The following is a 25,409-nucleotide window of genomic DNA, read 5'->3' as shown; positions in this document are numbered from 1 at the left end:
AAAACAAAAGAGCTATAGTCCAAAAAGATGAGTCAGCACCCCCCCAGAACTAAGGAGAAGCAAACTGGAAGTCATTGGAGCCGGGAAAATAGAAGTCAGCAGCTCAACAAGAAGGAAGAAACACACCAGACAATTATCATTGGGCATGCTGGAGTGACTGATGCTAAGAAGGTTTGAATAAACATCAACATAGAGGGAGAGCCATGCGAAATGGAAGTGGACTCCAGCTCATACCTGTCAATGTATCATGGAACACAATAAAATGCTTGATACCAGAAATACGATGAAAAGAACTCGAAGAGCAAAGCCTGACGTTAAAAGACTACCAAGGAAACAAGTTTCCGGTAGTTGGGTTGGGACATTTCAAGGTAGAATTCAAGAAACACACTGAAATTCTTCCATTGACCATTGTTGACTGAGACCGCCCCAGCCTGCTTGGTTTAGAATGGTTCGCGCCTTTGGGGATCGAAGTGACAGGAATCAACAGTGTCACTGAGACAGACTGGGAAGAAAGCCTGATGAAGGAGTTCCAGGACATACTTGATGGGACGCTAGGCAAGTACCGTGGGACCCCTATCTCATTTAGCCTAAACCCGAACATAGCCCCCATCCGGCTAAAGGCCAGACACGTCCCTTTTGCGTTAAAGCCAAAAATCAATGAGCAGCAATCGATGAAATCGATGAACAAACTCATCGCACAAGGGGTGCTAGAGCCAATCAACCATGCAAGATGGGAAACCCCGATTGTGACTCCCATGAAACCAGATGGGTCCGTGTGCATCTGTGGTGACTATAAGGCCACCCTGAACCACGCATTACAGCAGAGCGCATACCCTGTTCCAGCAGCCCAGCACCTCTTGCACTCGTTGTGGGGAGGAAAAGTTTTTGCAAAGCTCGATCTCATGCGGGCTTATCAACAATTGCCGGTTGATCCCGAGACGGCAGAGGCACAAACTATTGTAGCACATAGGGGGGGCTTTTAAATGCAACAGATTGCAATTTGGTGTCAGCGTAGCCCCTGGTGTTTTCCAAAGCCTGATGGAACGCCTCCTCCAAGTACTAAAAGGGGTGGTTCCCTATTTTGATGATGTATTGATATCCGCCAGAAATAAAAAACAACTAAAGGACTGGCTAAGGGCAGTCTTGCAAAAGTTTAGAGAAGCAGGACTCAAGGTCAAAAAAGAAAAATGCCAACTTCCCACAAAGCAGGTCGAGTTCCTAGGACATCTTATTGATGAAGCAGGAATCCACCCCACCGAAAAAAAATACGAGCGATAAAAGAAGCACCCAGACCCAAAAACAAAACAGACTTGCAGGCATTCTTAGGACTCATTAATTTTTATAATGTCTTTTTGCTGCAGAAGGCAACAATAGTGGAACCACTGCATAGACTACTCGATAAAAAAGCCATCTGGAAATGGGGCTGACAAGAAGAAGCTGGATTCCAAAGAATTAAGGACTTAATAACATCCAGATCTGTATTAATCCAGTACAGCGACACGCTACCACTGACTGTCACCTGTGACGCTTCACCATTCGGCGTAGGCACAATACTTAGCCACACACTACCTGATGGCAGAGAGGCACCGATCGCCTTTTATTCCAAAATGCTGTCAAAAGCTGAAAGAAACTACAGCCAACTGGACAGAGAAGCCTTGGCCTCTATCTCGGGGTAAGACATTTTCACGAATATCTGTATGGTAGGACATTTTCTTTAATTACTGACCACAAGCCACCGCTAGGAATCCTGGCAGGAGACAGGGCCACCCCCAACATCCTGTCTCCAAGGATGACAAGATGGTTGGAATTTCTTGCAGCCTACAATTACAAGCTCGTCTATTGACCAGGAAAAATCATACCCCACACCGATGCATTGAGCCGCTCACCCCTACCAGACCACGATGATGACCCAGCTCCCACCACACACACCCTGCAAATTGAAACAATATCGAACCTGCCCATCACCGCATCGGACATCGCAAGGGAAACCGCAAAAGATGCACTAATGGTCCGACTCCTGAACTGGGTGGGAAGGGGCTGGCCGGAAAACGACAAAAACGAGACTTTTAAACCGTTCAAAACCTGGCAAACTGAGCTGTCAATTGAAAAAGGATGCATACTGTGGGGGGATAGGGTTGTTGTTCCAAGAATATTACAAGAAGATATGCTGAACATGTTACATGAGGGACACCCGGGCATGGTAAAAATGAAGTCCCCGGCCAGAAGCTACGTCTGGTGGCCAGGAATAGACAAAGACATTGAACCTGGATAAGAACGTGTAATAAATGCCAGTTGTCCAGACCTACCCCCACTTTAGCACCGGTCCTTGACTGGGAGACACCCAGAGGCCCCTGGTCAAGGATCCACATAGACTTCACCGGACCCATGAAGGGATATACATTTTTAATCATCGTCAATGCCTACTCAAACTGGTTGGAGGTCAGCATCATAAATTCTGAAGCCGTCACTAAACAACTAAAGAAACTCTTCCCACTCATGGATTACCAGACATGTTAGTCTCGGACAATGGCCCACAGTTCACAGCTTTAGCTTTTGAACAGTTCCTCACAGAACAAGGCATACGACATGCCCTGACAGCGCCAGCTCATCTGGTGGTGAACGGATGAGCGGAACGCATGGTTCGATACACGAAAGAAGCATTAGAAAAACTTGAAGGTGGTGACATGCAAGACAAAATAAATACAATGCTTACAATTCAACATATAACACCGTGCACATCAACAAACAAGAGCCCAGCTGAACTTTTAATGGGCAGAAAATTACGCACATATTTGGACAGACTACACCCCACCTACAACCCGAAGAAGCCACCAAACTCCTCCAGTAAGTACCGCACGTTTATACCAGGCGACCTGGTATGTGCGAAAAATCTTACTGGAGACCCATTGTGGTTACCGGCCACGATAACACAAATCACAGGCCCCCGGTCATACCGATTAGAAATGACGGATGGCAGAACCTGGAAAAGGCACATAGACCAACTGCGATCTCGATACCTCGAACGCAATACCGACACACCCTGAAATATAGAGCAAACCCATACACAACATCCAATAAGTAATAATAAAACCAGAGAAGGGGGGGGGAAACCTTTAAATAATAAAGAAAAGGAAGACCCTCCCTTTTAATACGATTAAAACCAGGCCACCAACCAGCAACAGAAAGCCCTAGAACAAATAAAAACTACTTACCAATAGACGAGTTCAAAAGAAGAGAGCTGGAGGAGAACCAGGGAAGAAGCAGCCGAGCCGACTCGACCTGCCTGAGTATGCCAGAAGGGAGCGACAACGGCTGATCAACCTACCTAACAAAGTACGGCGGGAGCGGCATGACTGGCTCATCCTTCCAGGAGGTTCCAGAGAGAAGGACAGGAGAGGCGTCGATCCCGTCCGAACCAGGTGAAGACACCACAGAGACCGAGCTGCGCAGGTCAAGTAGGACCCACAAAAGCCCCGCCTATTTCTGTGACTACATCACGTAAGGTTGGACCATACCAAGAGGGGAGGGGTGTTTATATAGACATTTGCATACTCGTAATACAACATTCCGATTGGACAAGCACTGCCGCCTAGAGATTGGTGGTTAACAACAGAATATGATTGGCCGCCTAAACGGTGGGAGGTTTAAAATGATGCCATTGGTTGCAAGCCGCAAGCAGCCGCTATAAAAGAGGCTGCCGCAGCTCGAGTTTAGTTGAAGTTACTGACAGTTAAATAAAGAGCTGAACTCAACTCCGGTCTCGAGTCTACTTTGTTCTGGCGATAGAACACTGTGGATAGAAATGTGCAGCATTCTTGAATTCCTTCTTTTTATGGTAATCCGTGAACTGAAAATCTAAACGAGAACAATGGTTCTTTTTTTTTTTTGAGGAAAATTTTATTTTAAGCATCTGTATTTTATCTTGGGGAAAGAAGTTTTCTCAATATCTTCTATTCTTATATGTGAGGGGTTGGGAAAGTTGGTGCGGTAGAGAATTAGACAACCTGTTTGCATGCTAAAAAGTTGTTTTAGGTGTTGAATGGAAGCAGGGGTGTCTTTAGAAGGAATCAAAACAGTCAAGATGGCAGCCCTAACCATTCACATGACACCCACCTAAAAACAGGGATGTGACTTTGATTGCCTGGCTGGGTTGCTATCTTAATTTGTTTTTACGTTTCTGCAAATTCCCCTGAATGCAAGAAACACCTTACCAATGCTTTTGGCATTTGTTGCTTTCAATGTTTCCTTAAGAAGCCATTTAATTTTCCTTTTCTTTATCTTTCCTACAGCTCACTGGTGTTATGACCTACAAAGTTGTGGTAAGCTATGTTTTTTTCTCTGACTCCAGAAATTTTCTCATTGGGGTAACCACAAGACTTGTTACTGGAGAGCCAATGAGATTGGCACACCCAAATGCAACAATGCATTTGGGGCAGGGGTGTCTGATCTTGGCAACTTTAAGATCAGTGGACTTCAACTCCCAGAATTCCGCGGGCAACCATGCTGGCTGGGGAATTTGGGGAGTTGAAGTCTACAGATCTTAAAATTGCCAAGGTTGGACATCCCCAGTCTAGGGGTTTTAAATGGAATCAGTTTAATGTTGGCTGTTATTATAATTAATTTACTGCTTACTTCCTCAACTTTGAAGAAGTTTACATCTCAGTTTTTGTTAAAGGTTAGCATTACAGTGGCATATGTTATATGCTTAATGGTAAAAAGATTATGTTAGTTAAAACCATAGACATTAAAAAAATATTAATTTGTGAAGGGAACAGCAATAATCAGTTTAAAGAAATGAACACACCCACTCTCACGCATCGTTTAAGTGTTGAAAACCTCTCTGTATTCCATATGATGCAGTCACAAGTGTGGCATCTGCCTGTGTACCCTTAGCAATCTCGCTGTTAAAATATGCTGAAACCTGAGGAAGAACTTTGTTGAAGACTACTTATACTTGTGAAACTACTGCACATAATTCAGAACCTTCCAAGAGACTGAACTACAACTGACACAAATATATATCATTATCTATCTCTACCTCTATCTATCTATCTATCTATCTATCTATCTATCTATCTATCTATCTATCTTCTATCAATCTGTGTCAGTTGTAGTTCAGGTGTGCCCCAGGTGTGTAGAAGCTTCACAAGTACAGGTAGCAAATTTTGTTGCTAAGTAAGACTTTTGTTAAGTGAGCTTTACCCCATATTACGACCTTTCTTGCTATAGTGGTTAAATGAATTATTGCAGTGGTTAAGTTAGCAACAGGGTTGTTAAGTAAATCTGGATTCCCCATTGACTTTGCTTGTCAGAAGGTCACAAAAGGGTTTCACATGACACTCCCCCTCCCTGGACATTAACAACCATCATAAATACAGGCCAGTTACCAAGCATCAGAGGTTTGATCATGTGACCATGGGGATGCTGAAATGGTTGTAAGTGTGAAAACTGGTTACTTTTTTTCAGTGCTATTGGTAACTTTGAATGGTCATAAAACAAACTGTTGTAAATGAAGGACTACCTGTATTCCTTTAATGCCAGGCATGGTATGGCATCCTTGCCTTTGGCAGAGTAGACATTCTCTTTTAAAATTTATGCAGCCAAAATATGCACCCACAAACGCACTTCCTTAATAGAAAAGGAATAGCTGCACCTGCAAATAAATAGCTATATCTTAACTAGAATGATTCCTTAATAGAATGTTGTTTTAAAGGAGCTTCAGAGTTTATCTTAGACCATAAAGTCCAACACAAACCTGGTTTGACAAGTCTGAGATATAAAGTATTAAAGGAATCCTTCAAAAAACTTGAGACCAATAAAAGTCAATCATTTTAATTTTTTATATTTTTAGTCAACACTTGGTTTAAAATGTTTAAGAAATAGAATAAATACTTATATAAAAGAAATAATAAGAAAGAGACATGGTGGATAATTAAAATATTAGTTTATAAACTTAATAATTATGATAAAATTTTAAATTAATTGTTTCATTCATTAAATGTATGCATCATCAAATAACTAAAAATCTCTGTCAAACTCTAAACATAATATTAGCACCGGTATCATCATTCTTGGTCATTGTTCAAAATGCAATCTTGTAAAGGAAAAAAAAGAATAATTAAATAAGGAGAAAGATCGGAAGTTGAGTCATGGCAATTGGACTTTTTCACTTTTCCTGTTGGTTAGAAATGTTTTGCTGCTTATTCAAGTGGCTTCTTCAGCCTGAATAAGAAGATTCTACTTGGCTAAGCAGCAAAGATGTTTTTAAACAACAGGAAAAGAAGAGCTATATCTTAACTAGAATGATTCCTTAATAGAATGTTGTTTTAAAGGAGGTTCAGAGTTTATCTTAGATCATAAAGTCCAACACAAACCTGGTTTGGCAATGTCCAGTTGCCATCACTCAACTTCCAGAAAATCCTGTCTGGACGACTGAGAATCTTCATTGACTTGAGGAAAAAAATCAGTAAAAACAACATGAAGTCCTAAAATCCCTTTTTTTGTATCTGGCTGATGATTACATCAAAATACAGGTAACCCTCAATCACAACTGAGCCCAAAGTTTCTGTTGTTAAGCAAGGCAAATGCTAAATGAGTTTCACCCCTTTTTATGATCTTTCTTGCCAGAGTTGTTACTGATCGATTAAATCACTGCAGTTGTTAAGTTGGTAACATGGCTGTTAAATGACTTTGCTGTCCAGAAGGTTACAAAGAGGGATTCATTGACCCTGGGACACTGCAACTGTCACAAATAGGAGTCAGTTGCCAAATGCCTGGATTTTGATCATGTGACCGTGGAGATGCTGCAAAGGTCATAACTGTGAAAATGGCCATAAGTCACTTTTTTCAGTGCCATTTTTTTAACTTTGAACAGTCATTAAACAAATAGCTGTAAGTCGAGACTACCAGTATTTATAACCACTGAAATGGCTTCTAATTTTTACACATACTTGTGTACTATTTCGTTGATTGAGAGTATCTCTAATGAAACCCAGTCTTTGTTCCTGATAACCTCCATGTCCGAAAAAAATCTGCCCCTGAAATTTACAAAAAAAACAAAAACAAAAAACAAACCCAATCCTTTCATCCAGACTACTAAAGAGACTTATTTTTGTTATTTATTTGTTTGTTTGTTCAACGAATATATACAGCTAGTCCTTGACTCATAACCATTTGTTCAGTGACTGTTCAAAGTTACAACAGCACTGAAAAAGTGATTAAGGATTGTTTTTCATCTGTACAGTGGTTGTAGCATCCTCACGGTCACATGATCAAAATTCAGATGCTTGGCAACTAGCTCCTATTTATGACGGTTGCAGTGTCCGTGGGGTCATGTGGTTCCTTTTGGAGACCTTCTCACAAAGAAAGTCAATGGGGAAGCCAGATTCACTGAACAACTACAGCAATTTACTTAACAACTGGAACAAGAAAGATGGTAAAATGGGGCAGAACTCACTTTACAATTGTGCTGCTTAACAACAAAAAATTTGGGCTCAAATGTGGTCATAAGTGGAGGACTACCTTGTATAGCTGCCCAACTCATAGATAAGTGACTCTGGGTGGCCTACCAAATTTAAAAACTCCACCACATAATAGTTACCAATGAATTTCCCCTCCCCACCCCCATGGCAGCAACAACACAATCAAATCAGCCAGTTGATCAGCTCCATTTCAGTTGGTGGTTTCCAGGCTAGCTGACAAAACCATGTTTTTAGGGACTTTCAGAAAAGCAGACGGTGAGGGCCAACCGTACCTCAGAGGGAACGATGTTCCATCACAAAGAGGCCACCACTGTAAAGGCTCTTTCTGTGGTCCCACCAGATCAGAATCAGAAAAGAGCTGGAATTGACTTGGGAGGTCTTCTAGTCCAGCCCTCTGCTTGAGCAGAAGACACCATTTCAGACAAGGGACTGTGCAGTCTCTTCTTAAAAACCTCCAGTGATAAAGCACGCACAATGTCTGAAGGCCAGCTGTTCCACGGGTTAATTTTCCTCACTGTGAGGAAGTTTCTCCTTAACTCCAGGTTGCTTCTCTCCTTGATTAGTTTCCATCCGTTGTTTCTTGTCCTGCCCTCAGGGGCTTTGGAAAATAAGTTGACTGTCTGTGTGGCAGCCCCTCAAGTATTGGAACACTGCTATCTGGTCCCCACTACTCCTCTTCTCTAGGCTAGCCAAACCCAAATCCTGCAACCTTTCTTCATATGTCTTAGTCTCCAGGCCTTTAATCATCTTAGTTGCTCTTCTCTGCACATTTTCCAAAGTCTCAACATCTTTTTTGTAATGCAGTCACCAAAACTAGATGCAGTATTCCAGGTGTGGTCTTACTAAGGCTTTACAAAGCAGTACTAATACTTCCGGTGATTTTGATTCTGTCCCTATGTTTATACGACCAAGGACTGTATTCACTTTTTTGGCTGCTGCTGCACACTGCTGGCTCATATTTGGACTCCAAGGTCCCTCTCACAGTTACTGTTTTTGAGCCAGGTTTTCTCGTAATATATACTTGTACCTTTGGTTTTTCCTGCCCAGGTGTAAAACCTTGCTTTTCTCTGCATTAAATTTCATTTTGTTGCATAAGGCCCATTGTTCAAGTCTGTCAAGGTCTTTTTGGATCCTGAGCTTGTCTTCTGGGATGTTGGCTGCTCCTGCCAGCTTAGTGTCATCTGCAAATTTGATGATTTCCTAATGACAATTCCTAATCGATAGGGCCTGGTGGGCTGTGTGAGTGAAATAAGATAGAAGTGGTCCTGGCCCCAAGCCATGTAGGGCTTTAAAGTTGAAAACTGACACCCTGAAATTTACCTGGAAACTGACTGAGTAAATACATGCACAGATACATACACCTATTTGCCAAATTTTGGAAAAGTGTTCTGTTTGCAAAAAGAAAAAAAATGAAAGCCTACATTATTATATGATGAATCTCCTTATTCTTTTTCTGCTAGGACCTAGCACCTGGGGGCCTATTGGCTCCTGTAATGGCAAGAAACAATCTCCCATCAACATCGACACCAGTACAGTCATAACTGATTCTCCTCCCGGACCTATACATTTCTTCTACTATGAAGACCTTAAAATCGCCACGAAACTAGAGAATACAGGGTATCAGCGTAAGTATTCATTGATGACCGTCTATTGCTAAATGCATAAGAAATTCACTTGGAAGAATACTTTCAACACCAATGGTTCATAGCCTTGACAATTTCCAGATGGGTGGACTTCAACTCCCAGAATTCTCAGCAATGGCCCTGCTGGCTGTGGAATTTTGGGAATCCAGGCCTAGATATCTGGCAATTGGAAAGGTTGAAAAAACCTTGTGGTACATCACAGTGATATATATTGCTAGCTATAGCAGTTCAGCTGGGTTGCAATGGGTACATGATCCCATAAAGCTCAGGAATCTAGTTTGGTTTTTCAAATGGGCATAATTGCTTCTATTCAGGCTAAGCTTACTGCATGGTCCCTGTTCTGTCAGGCCACATGGTTAGGTATGATTCATCCAGGCGTAGCAGAAAGAATTTTTGGTAGGCAGCAGTAAGCTGCAGTTTGCGCTACAAACCCAGTTTGAGTGAAACTGAGTCATGCAACCTGTGGCTCCCTCAATTCCATCCAGACCTTAATTTTTGTTTTGGGGAAATAGTAATGTAGTACCTCCTTATTGTCACGTGAACTCTAGATTCACAGGAGATGGAATAAAATCAACCCTTCTCCCTGGATATTCCTCTCCCCAAAACTGACCACATCTTCTAGCCATTTATCCAAATCCGTGATTTGGCTGTGACCCTAGTCTTCCTAAAATATGGAGTACTTGTCCCAGATATTGCCCAGATGTGGGTTGAAGGAATGATACTGTATGATCTGCACAGTTGTGGCCTGAAAGAATACACTGTAAGGGTCTCACATGCTCAGTTGACCTTGGCAACATTCAGTTGGAAATCACTAAGTCATTATTTTTCAATCATGGCAACATTAAGATGTGTGGACTTCAGTTCCCAGAGTTCCCCAGCCAGCATGGGAATTGGAGAACACATTACTTTCTGGCTGGGAAAATACATAAATGAAAGCTCAGTCATCCAGGTCAAAAGAATATAAAAAGGTTAAATTATGGCAGTTGAGCCAAGGCTGGGAAATTCTGGGAGTTGAAGTCCACACATTTTAACATCACCTCAAGATTCAGGGTTTCCTGTTTGAGCAAGAGGTTGGACTAGAATGCACTTGAAGATCTCCAAACACTCCCTTCCAACACTATTATTCTGTTACTGCTCTAAGAAGAAAGGTAGGTCAGGGGACATCCTGAGGGACAATATACGGAATAAACCGAAATCTTTCCTACCCCTTTTGATTTGAGTTTAGAGACAGGAGGAGCAGAAGGCTCTTAGGGCAATGATCCTCTTTTCCCTTGCTGATTGCAATCTATTGATCTGAGGGATCCTATCTTGCATAGTTCCATCTCTTCATCTGCATGATTGGATTCAATTTCTTGCAGTCTTATTAGTAGATGCTACTCAGATGTGACAGGAAGGGGAGGAGTGAGGGAGAGGGGTGGGGAGAGAGAGAGAGATTTTGAGACTTGTGAATGGCATATTGTGTATTTCTCCTGTCTTGCTGGGTTTATGAACTGGGATGGTCCAATTAATTGGGTGTGTGTAATGGGAATTGTGAAATTAGGTGCTGATGTGGGAATCAGGTCACAATTCTTCATTGCTTTGAACCTGATTGTTGTTTATTGCAAATTCAGGAGTTGCAAAAAGGGCTCCTAACAAAGTTTAAATCATGAACATCCTGTGATGTACACAGCTAAGTTTGAGAGTTAAGAGTCCTTCCTTCCTTCCTTCCTTCCTTCCTTCCTTCCTTCCTTCCTTCCTTCCTTCCTTCCTTCCTTCCTTCCTTCCTTCCTTCCTTCCTTCCTTCCTTCCTATCCCATCTTTATTATTTTTACAACTAACTCAAGGTTGCAAACATATCCAACACACCATCTTTCTCCTATTTACCCATACAACAACCCTGTGAGGTATGTTGGCCTGAGAGTGAGTGTCTGGTCCAAGTCACCCAGCTGGTTTTCATGGCTAAGGCTGAACTAGAACTCATAGTCTCCTGCTTTCTACTGGGCAACTGTATTTCTAGACCAGTTTGTCTTTATTTATCCCAACATAAAAATGAAAGTTAGCTTAGAAGAAGCTGAACAAGTGGACACATAGTCACAGTGGATTAAATACCATCTCAGTGGATTAAATACCATCTCTTTTCTTGCCATATTTTCTCTTCTTTGCATTGTAGGGGAATTCTCGGAGTCTATTAAACAAAGGTGAAACTGCCATACATGGAAAACGGCAAACAGACGGACTTTTACCTGTTAAGAGAGGCCTTAGTCCTTCACTTAAGGAGCCCAAGACAAAGATGTTGAGACAGAATAACTAATAAATTGCCAAACTGCCAATCCTTAGTAAATGCATTGAGGCAGGGTTTCTGTGTACAATCAACAGACTCAATAATTCCTCTGTAGAACTCATCATTGCTCTTAATTTTGTTTTTCTCTGTTGCAGTTAAGATAAATTTTCATCCCAAAGCAAGAATCTTTTCTGACGACTTTCCAGCATTTTATTTCCTGCACCAGGTCCACTTTCATTGGGGCACTGAAAATACAAATGGTGCGGAGCATACAATTGATGGCAAACGCTATGCCATGGAGGTAATCAATTCAGGGGGCCAGCAAAAATGGAATTACTAAGTGATGAATGTTTGGCTTGATGTTACGAGAATACAGGTAGTTTTCAATTTATAACCACAATTGGAAGACGAGATTGTTAAGACGAGGTCTACCTGTATTGTTACACTCTGTATAAAATATCGGTGCTCATGTTCCTTCTCCATTTTTGCACCAGATGCACTTGGTTCATACTAAAAACAACATGAGTATAGAAGACGCATCGAAGGAGTCTGATGGATTGGTTGTCCTAGCATTCTTCGTACAGGTGAGCAGCGCGAATGGTTGGCCAAGAGAAAAGCCATTCCAAGGCTTATTGGTTCAGGATCAATCTCTTCATCAATGATTTGGATGAAGAGATAGATGGGGAACTCATCAAATTTGCAGACAACACCAACTTGGCAGGAATAACCAGCACTCTGGAAGATAGGCTTAGGATACAGAAGGATCTTGACAGACTTGAACATTGGGTGCTATCTAACAAAATGAAATTCAGTGGTGAAAAAAGTAAGATTCTACATTTAGGCAAGAAAAACAAAATGCCCAGGTACAGAGTATGTTGTACCTCACTCAATAGTGGTAACTTAAGAGAGATCTTGGAGTCCTAGTGGAAATCACTTAAATACGAGCCAGCAGTGTGCTGCCAAAAAAGCCAACACAGTTCTAGGCTGCATTAACAGAGGGATAGAGTCAAGATCGCATGAAGTGTTGATCCCACTTTATAATGCCTTAGTAAGACCACACCTGGAATACTGCATCCAGTTTTGGTTGCCACGATGTAAAAAAGACGTTGAGACTCTAGAAAGAGAGAAGAGCAACAAAGATTATAAGGGGACTGGAGGCTAAAACATTTGATGAATGGGTTACAGGAACTGGGCATGGCTAGTCTAGTGAAGAGAAGGACCAGAAGAGACATGGTAGCCGTGTTCCAGTATCTCAGGGGTTGCCACAAGGAAGAAGACAAGAAGCAATGGGTGGAAACTAACCAAGAAAAGAAGCAACCTAGAACTCAGGAGAAATTTCCTGTCAGAACAAGTAATCAGTGGAACAACTTTCCTACAGAAGTTGTGAGTGCTCCAACTCTGGAAGTTTTTAAGAAGACATTGGATACCACTTGTCTGAAATGTTATAGGGTTTCTTGCCTGAGCAGGGGGTTGGACTAGAAGACCTCCAAGGTCCCTTCCAACTCTATTATTCTAAGTTTCAATGAGTCTGTCTGTTCTTTGGGCTGCCTATGGAGGTGGCCTCCAAATGCAATGGGGATTTTATACTTTCAGAGAGAATTCTACATAATTTTCTAGTATGTTAATTTGGATGGGCTCCTAGTTACTGTCTCTGCTGCCCACCGTGACTTAAAAGCTTTCATAGAACTTGCTTGAGTGATGTAAAGAAGATGTAGGTACCAGCTTTAGTGTTCTCATATTTATATTACGTTCTCTACTAATAGAAAGGATTGTGTGGGTTAACTTGGACACCCTTATAATACATGGGCCACCTCTGCCAGATAATCCAGGCAAGAAGCTAGCCATGAGTACAACCTCTCTGCTTATTGTAAGGTTGCGTTAACAGAATCTTGCCAGGTAGAACGTATGGCTCTCCTTCTCCCCTTTTACTCTCTGGAAAACTAGGGAAGGTCTTTTTCGAAAAGCTTCCTATGTCCTCCGTCCTTCCAAGGGTTGAGCTATCTTTGACATGATGCTTGTCCAATGCCTGGCTCTCTCTTCTGTTTCCCAAGGTCATCCTCACCTTACAGGTTATCCTCAAGTTACGGCCACAATGGAGCCCCTAAATCTCCACTGCTAAGCAAGACAGTGTTAAGTGAGCCACACCTCAGTTTATGGTTGTTGAGCAAATTACTGCAGTCGTTACGTGAATCATGCGGTCATTAAACAAGTCTGGCTTCCCCCTGGGACTTTGCTTGTCAGAAGCCAGCTGGGAAGGTTGCAGATGGTGATCACATGACCCTAAATACATGCCAGTTGCCAAGCACCTAAATTTTGATCACATGACCATGGGCATGCTGCGATGGTTATAAGTGTGAGGATTGGTCCTAAGTCACTTTTTTCAGTGGCATTGCCAGTATGTAAGATGTTTAGCATATAGGGTCTCCTGCTTGAGCGGGGGTTGGACTAGCAGATTTCCACGGTCCATATCCAGCTCTATTCTGATTGGTTGATTGGTCAGTAAATGAATGGTCATAAGTCCGAGGCTATAAGTAGACATAAATGCAACTGTAGCCCGCTTTTGCCCCAGGCATGTTCACGCTCTCTTCTCTGTAAGCCAGCATCTCTCATTTAGAGACTATTTGGCAAACTAAGCCACTACAGGTGGTCCTTGACTTACAACAGTCCATTTAGTGGCCATTCAAAGTTGCAACGGCACCAAAAAAAAGTGACTTATGACTGTGTTTCACAGTTACGACCTTTCCAGCATCCCCAGGATCACGTGATCATAATTCAGACCCTTGGCAACAGGTTCATATTTAGGACCGTTGCTGTGTCCCGGGGTCATGGGATCCCCTTTTGCGACCTTGTGGGGAAGCCAGATTCATTTCACAACCGAGTCATTAACTTAATCACCTGCAGCTTAACAACTGAGGCAATAAAGGTTGCAAAAAAAAAAACTTGACAACTTGACTCACTTAACAACATAAATTTTGGGCTCAATTGTGGTCATAAGTCAAAGCCTACCTGTATTCCCTGCTCCCAGGAACTATGTTGTAGCTACAGCTTATTGGTATATGCCCAGGAGACCATATACTGTTTTCTCTCAACTTCCCATAGAAAACCGAAAGGATTAACCAAGTCAATGGATGGAACACTCTAGCCAGATTTCTCAAGGACATCCCAGAGAAAGGTGTGTCTTACATTCAACCCTCCTCCCCTCCCAACTTCCCTAAAATAAAAATGAGGCGATGTTATACCTGTCTGCTTTTTTTTTTTTTCCAGGTAACTCTAAGGATCTGAATGGGGAATTCAATTTGGGTAGTTTATTGAGAACAGCAGACGTAAACCACTATTTCCACTACCATGGATCTCTCACTACTCCACCATGTGCTGAGTCTGTGATATGGATTGTCTTTCAATTCCCCCTTGAGATTTCTTCCCAACTGGTGAGTGGATAAGATCTGATTCCTCTCCGTTTGCAGGAATGGATTCTAAGGTTCTCTGAAAATAGATTGGCCCTTCGTTATTTATGTATTTATTTAGCGTATGGCATATGTTAGCCAGGGATCCCCCAAGTGGCTGCTGACCGTTGCAACTTTGAACACACACTAAATGAACTGTTGTAAATCGAGGACTACTTGTCTAAACAAACACTGTAGATCTAGTTTTGCATTTAGAGTTGGCCCTATCAAGAGGCAAATAAGATAGCAATAGCACGTAGACTTATAGACCGCTTCATAGTGCTTTACAGCCCTCTCAAAGCGGTTTACAGAGTCAGCCTGTTGCGCCCAACAATTTTGGATCCTCATTTTACCCACCTCGGAAGGATGGAAGGCTGGGTCAACCTTGAGCCTGGTGGGATTCGATCTGCCAAATTGCAGTGGGAGTAGCTTGCAGTACTGCACTCTAACCACTGTGCCACCAAGGCTCTCTAAGATGTAGCATCAAGTGACAGATATGAATGGAGGTGGAGGGTGGGGGCAGGGAAGCATTGAAGGAGGCCCAGGTAGCCTCCAAGTTATGATAAGTTATTTTATGACAGTTCAAAGTGACGATGGCCTCTGAAAAGTGCTTTATGGCTTATGAAGCACTTCCAAGCATCGTAAAATGTTGCAAAACAACCACTCTCCCATCCCCTAAAGATCACGTGACTCCATTTCAAGGGCGTGTCAACTGCTCCTTTAGTGGTGCCGTCACACGACCCCCGATTTGTGATGTTTTTGCTAGTTTATGGCAAAAACTGCCCACTCAGGAGAATGGATTTGCTTAATGACGGCGGTCCGGTCACATAGATGCCTTGAATTTTGTCTGCAATGACTTATGACCAGAATCCCAGCCCTAGTTGTGAACCTACGTTGAGGGCCACCTGGAGCTTTATATATAGGGAGTCCTCCATTTACAACTACAATTGAGCCCAAAATGTAGGTATTCGCCCCATTTTATAACTTTTCTAGCCGCAATTGTTATGTGAATCATTGCAATTGTTAAATTAGTAACATGGTTGTTAAATGAATCACTGCAGTTATTAGGCTACTAACTGTTCAAGGAATGTGGCTTCCCCGTTGACTTTGCTTGTCAGAAGGTCACGAAAGGGGATCGCAGGACTCCTGGGACACTGAAACCATCATAAATATGAACCAGTTGTCAAGCGTCTGAATTCTGATCATGCGGCCATTGGGACGCTCAGTGCAGTAGTCGTAAGGGTTAAAAATGGTTTCATAAGTCACTTTTTTTCAGTGGCGTTGTAGCTTTGAACGGTCACTAAGTGAACTTTTGTAAGTCAGGGACTACCTATATATTTAAGTCAGCTGAGATGGAATCACATTATGACCGTTTTTCACCCTTACGGCCATTGCAGTATCCCCAGTGTCCTGTCATCAAAATTCAGGCCCTTGGCAACTGGTTCGTATTTTTGATGGTTGCAGTGTCCCCCTGGGGTCACATGATCCCCTTTTACAACCTTCTGACACACGAAGTCAATGGGGAAGCCAGATTCACTGAACACCTGTGTGAGTAAGGATTCCCTTAGTAACTATGTACACTGAACAACTGCAGGGATTCCCTTAACAACTAGGTCCAAAAAAAAGTTCATAAAAATCAGGCAAAGTTCACTTAACAGCCGCCTTGCTTAGTAACAGAAATTCTGGTCTTAGTTTTGGTTGTAGGTTGAGGACTTCCCTGCCTCCACATTTCCTGCCTGAAATGGCAGGAAATTGACCAGTTGTAATTGGAGGAAATAGAAGGTGAAAGTCAGGTATCCATACTTAAGACATTAAATATCTGAGTTCTGGATGGATGAAGTAACTTTTTACTTTTTGCTATCTCCTCTCTTCTCCTTCCTCTCCACCACTGATTTTTTTCTCCTCTCTTCTTCCAGCATAAAGAATTTACAACTTCACTATATTTTACCACCATTCAAGAGAATAGAAAAATGCAGGACAATTTCCGTCCTCTGCAGGCCTTAAATGGACGAAGTGTCTACTACAGCTATTACAGCACAGCACGTAAACCATTTTTGGGGTGCCTGGCACACTGCGTTGGCAAACAGTTTTGAAGAGGATTTCAAATTCTCTTGAACAGGACCTGGTCTTCAGGCCTTGAATGTTGTGAGTCTAATTTTGCACAACATTAAATGAACGGAGTAATATCCATAAAATGTTTGTTGTGGTTTTTCCACTAAGCTTGTATTTATTACTTTATATACTCGGTAGATACAAACTCGCATCATCTCAGACACACACAAAAACTCTTATCATGAGACTTAATAGGAACAGAAAATAAATAATTTTGAAAAGAGGTGGCACGCATTGCTATGCTATGGGAAAAATAAAATACACAATTATTTCTGAAGACATTACATTAGAAATGCTCTGTATGGGTAAAAATTAAGGAAAAACACTGTTTGAAAATACCAGTCTGGATCTCTATGATGGAGGCATTGATACATCCAATTGTGGTTGAAAAAAATCATAAGATATAAAGATATTTTGAATGAGAAAGGGGAATTGAAAAGTAAACAAACTGAATAGTCAAGGGATAGATTTAGCATGGTGGTCGCAGGTACAAATACAATCAAAATATGAAAAAGATGCTAAATTATATGGTTTTATAAAGAACCAACAGAATTGGACCAAATTCTAACAGGAACTGATGAGAAATTAATTTTAAAAAATGTATACCTACCTACTGAGTACTAGAGTGGAAGAAGAGCAAGTAAAGGAAACAATGATAGTGTGGGCTAAAAACTTTGGTTATTCTATAGAATTAGATAAATAGCAAAAGTTGTGGGATCGAAATGATAAATTAACAATGTTTCCTGCATGCAAAGAAAATTTATATAAAATGTTTTACAGAGGGCACTTCCTCCAGCAAGATTAGCCAAGATGTTTAAAGATATCTCAGCTAAATGTTGGAAGTGTAATCAGACTCCAGGCTTGTACTACCACATGTGGTGGGCGTGCCCAAAAGCAAAAACATACCGGACAAAAACACATACTTGGATAGAAAAAATGGTAAAGAAACATATAGATTTAAAACCAGAAATATTTCTGTTGGGTATCATACAAGAAAAATATAATAAAGGGACTATGTATCTAACATTACATGTGTTAATAGTGACCAAAATTGTATTTGCCCAACATTGGAAAAGTGTGGAGATCCCTACAGAAGAGAAGATAATAATAACAAAAGCCACTGGAATGTGCAGAAATGGATCTTGGATTCCTTGCATAATCATCTGTAGAGTGACTTTTTCTTGTTCTTTATCTTGCTTTAACATTGTCTGAATTAAATGTTGTCCTCCAGATGGTGGGGAGGCAGAAGTAGAGGTAGAGACGCCAGAAGGTATGAGCTTCCTACTCATTTTGAACAATTCAGGACCTTCAAGTTCTTTTAGACTTTAATCCAATTGGTAAGGTAGCCAGTTATTATCCAAAATGAAAAATAAAAATAGTAGAAAGTAAAAAGCCCAATGGTAAAAAGCCCAATAGTAGTAAAGGAAAAAGGAAAAGAAGGAAAATTCTTCAGGTTCTTCTGGACCCTAATCCAATTATGAAATAGTCAATTATAATCTACAATAAAGAATAAAAATAGGAAGGAGGAAAAAGCCCAATAATAATAAGAAAAAAAAAGAAAAGAAAAGTTTCTTCAGGTTCTTCACACCTTAATCCAATTGAGAAATCTCAATAATAAAAAGAAACCAAAATAGACCAAGAACATAAATGGAAGAGGAGAAATCCCAATGAAAAAAAGGGGGAAAAAAGAAAAATTCTGAGGCTTTCCCTTTAAAATAAAAAGCAAAAATAAAAATATTGCAAAAATAAAGTTTACAGTAAAGCTGGTAAGGAGGGGTAACACAACTAAAAGAAAATAGAAGAAAGCACACTGCGCTTTATTTAATTATCCAAGGCTCTTATTATGACTCTCTTCTCCACAAACTTCAAAGCCAAGCTTCAAGTGTTAGATTGTTGATAGAAGTCCAGAAGAACACCTGTAATAATATTCTGCCGCGCTCTTCCCTCTATCTTATCAAGTTGAAATGTCCTTGAGAAGGAGTCTTTCACAGTTCTCTCCACTTCAAGTAAAATATTTTCAAGCCTCTAATTGGCAATGTTGCAAAGTTTCTTTGTTCTCATTTTGAAAAAGGGACATTTCTTCCTTGAGCTGTTGTCTCAAATTCTTTTACTACAAATTATATATTAAAATCACCTGAAATATTAGCACCCCTTTATAAAGCCTTAGTAAAGCCCCACTTGGAATACTGCATACAATTTTGGTCACCACACTACAAAAAAAAAAAATGTTGAGACTTTGGAAAAAAAAGTGCAAAGAAGAGCAACTAAGATGATTAAAGGCTTGGCGAATAAAATATGAAGAACGGTTGCAAGTCTGGCTAGTCTAGAGAAAAGAAGGACTAGGGGGGACATGATTGCAGTATAGCAGTATTTGAGAGGTTGCCAGCAAGAGGAGGGGGACAACTTATTTATCAAAGTACCAGAAGGGCAGATAAGAAACAATAGATGGAAACTAATCAAGGAAAGAAGCAAGCTGAAATTAAGGAGGAAACTTCCTAACAGGACAATTAGCCAGCTTGCTGTTAGAAGTTGTAGGTGCTTCATCACTGGAGGTTTTTAAGAAAAGATTGGACAATCATTTGTCTGAAATGGTATAGGGTCTCCTGCTTGAACAGGGGGCTGGACTAGAAGACCTCCAAGGTCCCTTCCAGCTCTATTCTGATATAACCAGACTACATACATTCTGATATAACCAGGCTACATACATTCACAGACCCAACCTAATGAGCTGATTGCTGAATACATTCATCTTGTAAGGACTCAATTGGACGTTGCAGTTAGTCCTTGACTTTAGCGATGGTTTTGAATTACAACGGCACTGAGAAAAATAACTTATGACCATTCCTCCCACTGAAGTCTGTCTTGTAGCATCCCCAGGGTTGGTGGTAAAAATTCAAGCACTTGGAAACCAGCGTGAATTTATGACGGTTGGAGTGTCCCACGGTCATCACCATTTGCAACCTTCCCAACTGGCCTCTGACATGTAAAGTTAATGGGGGAATCTAGATTCACTTAACAAATGCAGTGATTTACTTAACAACCATCATGGCAAAAAAAGGTTGCATTTTTGGGCATGACTTGCTTTAACAACCCGGTTGCTTAGCAATGGAAATTCTGGTGTGAACTATGATCATTAATCAAGGACTAGCTGTACATTTGTTACAGGTTGTTGTTGCATTGTTTTGTTTTGTTTTTTGGGGTTTTCTTGTGAAAAAAATAGCCTGTGGCATGAAGGGCTATAGGTTAAGATTGTGGCATTAAGAGAGAGAAGTCCTCATTTCTTTGTTCCCATCACTGTCCCGATCTGAATTACTGCCTTCTCCCGCATTTAATTATTTCAAAACAACAGTAAAAATTATCCCTACGCGACAATCACCATCTAACTTGGCAAGGTCACATTTTATTCCTAAGATCCCGATGAAATTATTTTCATTTTGTGAATCCCTGAGGAGAGTAACATTCTTAAAAACTTCCACATAAAAAGGCGTGTTTTTTTTTTCACTCCTCCGAAGAGCAGCATGTGGAAGTAAATTATACATTGGCTTCGGTTTTAGTTATATTTTCTTCAGTTCGCAACTTCAGCTTTACAGCAAAAAGAAGCTAGTTCTGGAATCAAGATGGAAAGTTAGTTATTGGGTGATAATTCCCTCCCCTTGTTATTCAGGGAAGATCTTGGCCTGCTGTTCTGCAAACCTATTATTGTCTATTGTCCAATAACAGGAGAATCAAGCTGAGGCTTTAACAGGCTTTTGTATTTTGATTGCTCTCTATACTGGGGTGTCAAACTCAAGGCCTGAGGGTTAGATCTGGCCTGCAGGGTGCTTAGATTTGGCCCGTGGCGCTACCATGGAAACAGTGAAGGACCGGCATGCGGGGCCTCTGCCAGCGAAAACAGAGCTACTTTTTTGCTGGCAGAGAGTTGCAGGAGGCCGTCGCAACCAAAAATGGAGCATGGGGAGCCATTTTTGCAGGCAGAGTACTCGAGCCACCATAGGCGCCCCCAACATGTGTGATGTCAAGCTAGCCAGGCCCACCTTGGTAACGCCCACCCTGGCTCCCTGAAGTCAAACCCAACCCTGATGCGGCCCTCAATGAAATCAAGTTTGACACCCCTGCTCTACACTTTGGGGCTCATCCTGCTTGCCCAAGGAGAGGATCCCCCTTTAACCGTGTCTAGAGGATAGTGACATTCAAACATAAATTCTCCATTCGACTCCAGCCTCTGGCGAAAGCAATTTCTGCCTTACTTGACTTGCTCCAGATCAAAGCTAGTGTTTTTGCTACCTCTGCCAGCACAAACCTGGTACCCTGAGGTCTGCCAGCTGAGCCACCCTGACTTGCTGGCAAGCACCTCAGTTCTGCATCATGGCAGGAACATATCCTTCCTTCTGGTCAGACCCCCCGGTGGCCATTTTATCCCGGGCTGAACATCTTTCTTTGTTTACAACCAATCTGCCTAATTATTTATTTATTTATTTATTTATTTAAGTTTGTCGAGCATGTATGAGAAAACAAGTGTAAGTATGAACATAACATATAAACATATAAGTATAAACTGATATAAGTATGTGCATAATAAATGAGTATGACTAAATGGGAACAGTAGGACAGGGACGGCAGGCACGCTGGTGCGTTTATGCATGGCCCCTTACAGACCTCTTAGGAATGGAGTGAGGTCCCTGGTAGACAACTTATAGTTAAAGTTTTGTGGGTAGGTTGAGGATGTAACAACAGAGTTGGATAGGCATTGAACACTCTTGTTGCTGAAGTCGTATTTTCTGCAATCGAGTTTGGAGTGGTTTATTTTGAGTTTGTATCTATTGTTTGCCTGTGGGTTATTGTGGTTGAAGCTGAAATACTCATTGACAGGTAGAATGTTGTAGCAGACAATTTTGTGCACTAAACTTGTCAGACTGTAGGCAGCGTCGTTCTAACTTGTCCAAGTCCAAAATTTCAAGCCTGGTGGCATAAAATATTTTATTGCGAGCTGAGGAATGGAATACTCTTCTTGTGAAATACCTCAGGATTCGCTCAATCGCATTAATGTCTGTTATACACTGTGGATACCAGGCAGATGAGCTGTATTCGAGAATTGGTCTGGCAAAGGTTTTGTATGCCTTAGCTTGCAGTTCAATGTTACTGGAGAAGAAGCTTTGGAAATTAGGTTAACAACTCTTAATGCCTTTTTGGCAATGCTGTTACAGTGAGCTCTGGGGCTCAGATCTTTTGAAATGAGTACTCCTAGGTCCTTGACAGAGTGAGGGTCATATCCGCCCAGTTTGTATTTAGTGTTCTGATTTTTGTTGCCTGTTTTTTAAGACAGAGCATTTGCTGGTTGAGATTTGAAGTTGCCAATTGTTCGACCATTCTGACACATAGTCAAGGTTGCTTTATAGGGTAGCAGTACTGTCAGTGGTGTTAAATAGTTTTACGTCATCAGTGAAGAGGACACAGCTGCTTTTAATATGACCAGAAAGGTCATGTATGTAAATTAGAAAGAGAGTGGGTCCTAGAACGCTGCCTTAACCGTTGTTAACTGGTGCAGGGTTTGATAGGGCACTCCTTAGTTTAACTACTTGTTGGCTGTTTGAAAGGAATGCAGCTATCCATTTGTGCAGTGATCCAGAAATGCTGTAAGAGCATAATTTTAACTATAGTTTGTTGTGTACCACTGAATCAAAGACTTTGCAGAAATCTATGTAAATTGTGTCTATTGTTTTACCCTGGTCAAGTTGTGTAGTCCAAATGTTTTTGCAGTGTAGGAGTTGTTGATTACAGGACAAATCTTTCCTGAAACCAAACGATTTGTTATAGAGTAGGTTGTTTGTCTCTAAGTAATGGATTGGTTGATGATTGATTCCATAACTTTGCAGGTAACACAACATAATGAGATTGGTCTGTAATTTTCAACTAGGCTGGGGCCTCCCTTTTTGAAGTTAGGAATGACCGTGGCTGATGACTGTAAGTCGAGCAAAGTGCTGGATCTAAAAGATATCTTGTAGATTGTGCTTAGTGGTTTGGCTATGGCAGTGGAAAGCTTTTTAAAGAAGCAGGCATCAGAGCCAATAGATAGAGATGGTTTTAGTTTGCGTAGTGCCTTTTCAACGTTATCTTCTGTAAAATCAATAAAACCTTCTGTTACATTCTTCAATGTTCCCAATAAAAGGGTAAGGGTGAAATTTCTATCTGCACCCAGGTGAAATTTGTAAGAAGTCTGCTTGTTTCCTTTTCTAACCCCAGGGTACAAAAGAAGGGTAAAAACGGTGGGCTTTCATTTTTTTACTAGGTCTGATGGCAACAGGAGAGGAGGGCCTCTTCGAGTAATGTTTTCAGTAGCTAGGAGTTTCTCTGATTTATGTTTCTAGTTCTTTGCCGTAACAAAGCAAATTCTCTATAGTCTGACAAGAACTGGTTCAAAACCGCTAAAGATGAGAACTGTATGTAGATTTGAACTCTAATAACTTGTAAACTCATTATAGTGTAACAGCCACACCTCCTGAATATAATGAGCATTATCAAAATCATATTCAGAGTTTTTTGGATGTGATGAAATGTTACATGTTGCATATAAAGTTGCTGAGCATGAATGCTATATAACAAATGACTCAAATGATGTTAGCCAAAGAAAGAACTCATGTTTGAACATTGAATAAATGTTTGAACTTGAATAAAGTGTTTCTTTGACTTTCTAAGTTGTTGTTTTTACCTCTGTTTGGGTGACATACCTCTCCTTATTTGTGTGTTTAAATAAAAAAGCACAGAGGGCCCTTCCTTTACAACCATTCATTTAGTGACCGTTTGAAGTAACAGTGATGCTGCAAAAAAAAGGTGACTTATTATGACAATGTTTCACACTTAATGACTGTTGCAGGATCCCTGCAGTCACGTGATCAAAATTTGGATGCTTAGCAACTGGCATTTATTTGCAGTGTCCCAGGGTTAGGTGGGAAGGTCACCTTTTGTGACCTTCTGACAAGCAAAATCAATGGGGAAGCCAGATTCGCTTAAGCACTATGTGGGGAACTTTAACAACTGCAGGGATTCACTTAACAATTACGGCAAGGAAAGTCTTAAAATGAGGAAAAATTACTTAACTTGTTTTGCTTAGCAATGGAAATTTGGATCTCAGTTGTAGTCATAAGTCGAGGACTACCTGAATGAATCTATATTTCTGGCTCAGATCCCATTTGGGCAAGGCACACTGGTCACACTTGCCAATGTTCACAGGTAACAAGTGCTTGGTGGAGAGGAGATTCAATCCAAGCTGGATTCAAGGATCATGTGAACATTGTGTTCATAGAAATCACTCATCCTCAAACTTAGCCCTTCTTCCCCTCCCCATTTCTAAAAAATGAATGAATTTCTGAGCTTCCTGTTCCAGCAAAATTGCTCATTATAAAGAAACAGGAGTGTCAACAATTGGAATGTGCCTGGGCCAAATTCCTGGCTGACATCATTGCCAAACCCGGTGCACAGAGTGGGATGCTACCAGTTCGCACCTATTCGGTAGAACCGATTGTTGACATTCTAAGCAGTTTGGAGAACCGTTTGTTAGAAGAAATTACTGGCCTAATCCTGTAAGGAAGGCAGGAAGGAAACATTCTGGTGTTGCTTACAGAAACTGCCTCTCCATTAACCCTTATTACATTCTTGGCAGGACTAGACTTCCTGTCTCAGGAACCTCTCTGGAGTTGTTTTTCCCCTTCCTTTGCTGGTACTTTGCTTGTGTGGAGTGACCATTCAAAGTTACAATGGCACTGAAAAAAGTGACTTATGACCATTTTTCACACTTACGACTGCTGCAGCATCCCCACAATCATGAGAGGCCAAGCGAGGAAATGCGTGCCTCGATGTGAATGATATTGAGCTGGCCTCGCCCAGCCAATAACGTGACCACCAAGCCATGTCCACCGCCCTTAAGCCATGCCCACATAACCGGTTGTGAAAAATTTGAATCCCAATTTCAAAAATTTGAAATCTGTACAGCAATCTCCAAAGGTTCGTTCCTCTCCAGCTGGCATTTGCCAAAGAGATAAGCAGCTTATGCTGCCTTGCAGAACAGCCTTGATATCAGCTGAATGAACTGCATGGCCTTGGCTCTGCTGAAGTCAGAAGTGTGGTATTTGCCACAAGGGGAAGATGGCGTTTCTGTGCAGCACTTGTGTTGGGCAGGACAGATAGAATGTCGCCACAATGCGTATTTTAGTGCAGCTAGAGCAGGGGTATCAAACTCACAGCCCGGGGGCCAGTCCTGGCTTGCCCAGTACTTAAATCTGGCCAATGGAGCTGGCCTGGAAATAGCAAAGGAACATCCCATGGTGGCTCTGGCAGCTGAAAAGGGGCGCGGGGACCCTCGTGCGCTCCCCACACCGTTTTCAGCCTGGACGGCCTCCTGCAGCACTCTGCAGGCCAAAATAGGGTGTGTGGTGTGCATGAGCCCCCCCCCCCATGCCCCATTTTGACTGGCAGG

At 41.5% G+C, this 25,409-nt stretch overlaps 1 protein-coding gene across 1 annotated transcript in view; it reads left to right on the top strand.

Annotated features, from left to right (window-relative positions):
- Nucleotides 1-17,018, top strand: part of LOC113443749 (carbonic anhydrase 4-like) — a 73,319-nt gene extending 56,301 nt beyond the window's left edge. Inside the window, exons 5-11 of the mRNA XM_087918278.1 lie at nt 4,290-4,319; nt 8,942-9,106; nt 11,540-11,685; nt 11,879-11,968; nt 14,484-14,556; nt 14,649-14,812; nt 16,744-17,018. Of these exons, the coding sequence (XP_087774404.1) occupies nt 4,290-4,319; nt 8,942-9,106; nt 11,540-11,685; nt 11,879-11,968; nt 14,484-14,556; nt 14,649-14,812; nt 16,744-16,920 (845 nt within the window). The 3' untranslated portion in view covers nt 16,921-17,018. The remainder of the gene's footprint in view (nt 1-4,289; nt 4,320-8,941; nt 9,107-11,539; nt 11,686-11,878; nt 11,969-14,483; nt 14,557-14,648; nt 14,813-16,743) is intronic.
- Nucleotides 17,019-25,409: the final 8,391 nt, after the last annotated feature.

This window comes from Pseudonaja textilis, chromosome Z, assembly GCF_049901715.1.
Source record: "Pseudonaja textilis isolate UNSWEBS1 chromosome Z, rPseTex1.2, whole genome shotgun sequence".
NCBI lineage: Eukaryota > Metazoa > Chordata > Lepidosauria > Squamata > Elapidae > Pseudonaja > Pseudonaja textilis.
The sequence above is the reverse complement of the archived record's forward strand: the minus strand, read 5'-3'. Positions and strand labels throughout refer to the sequence as shown.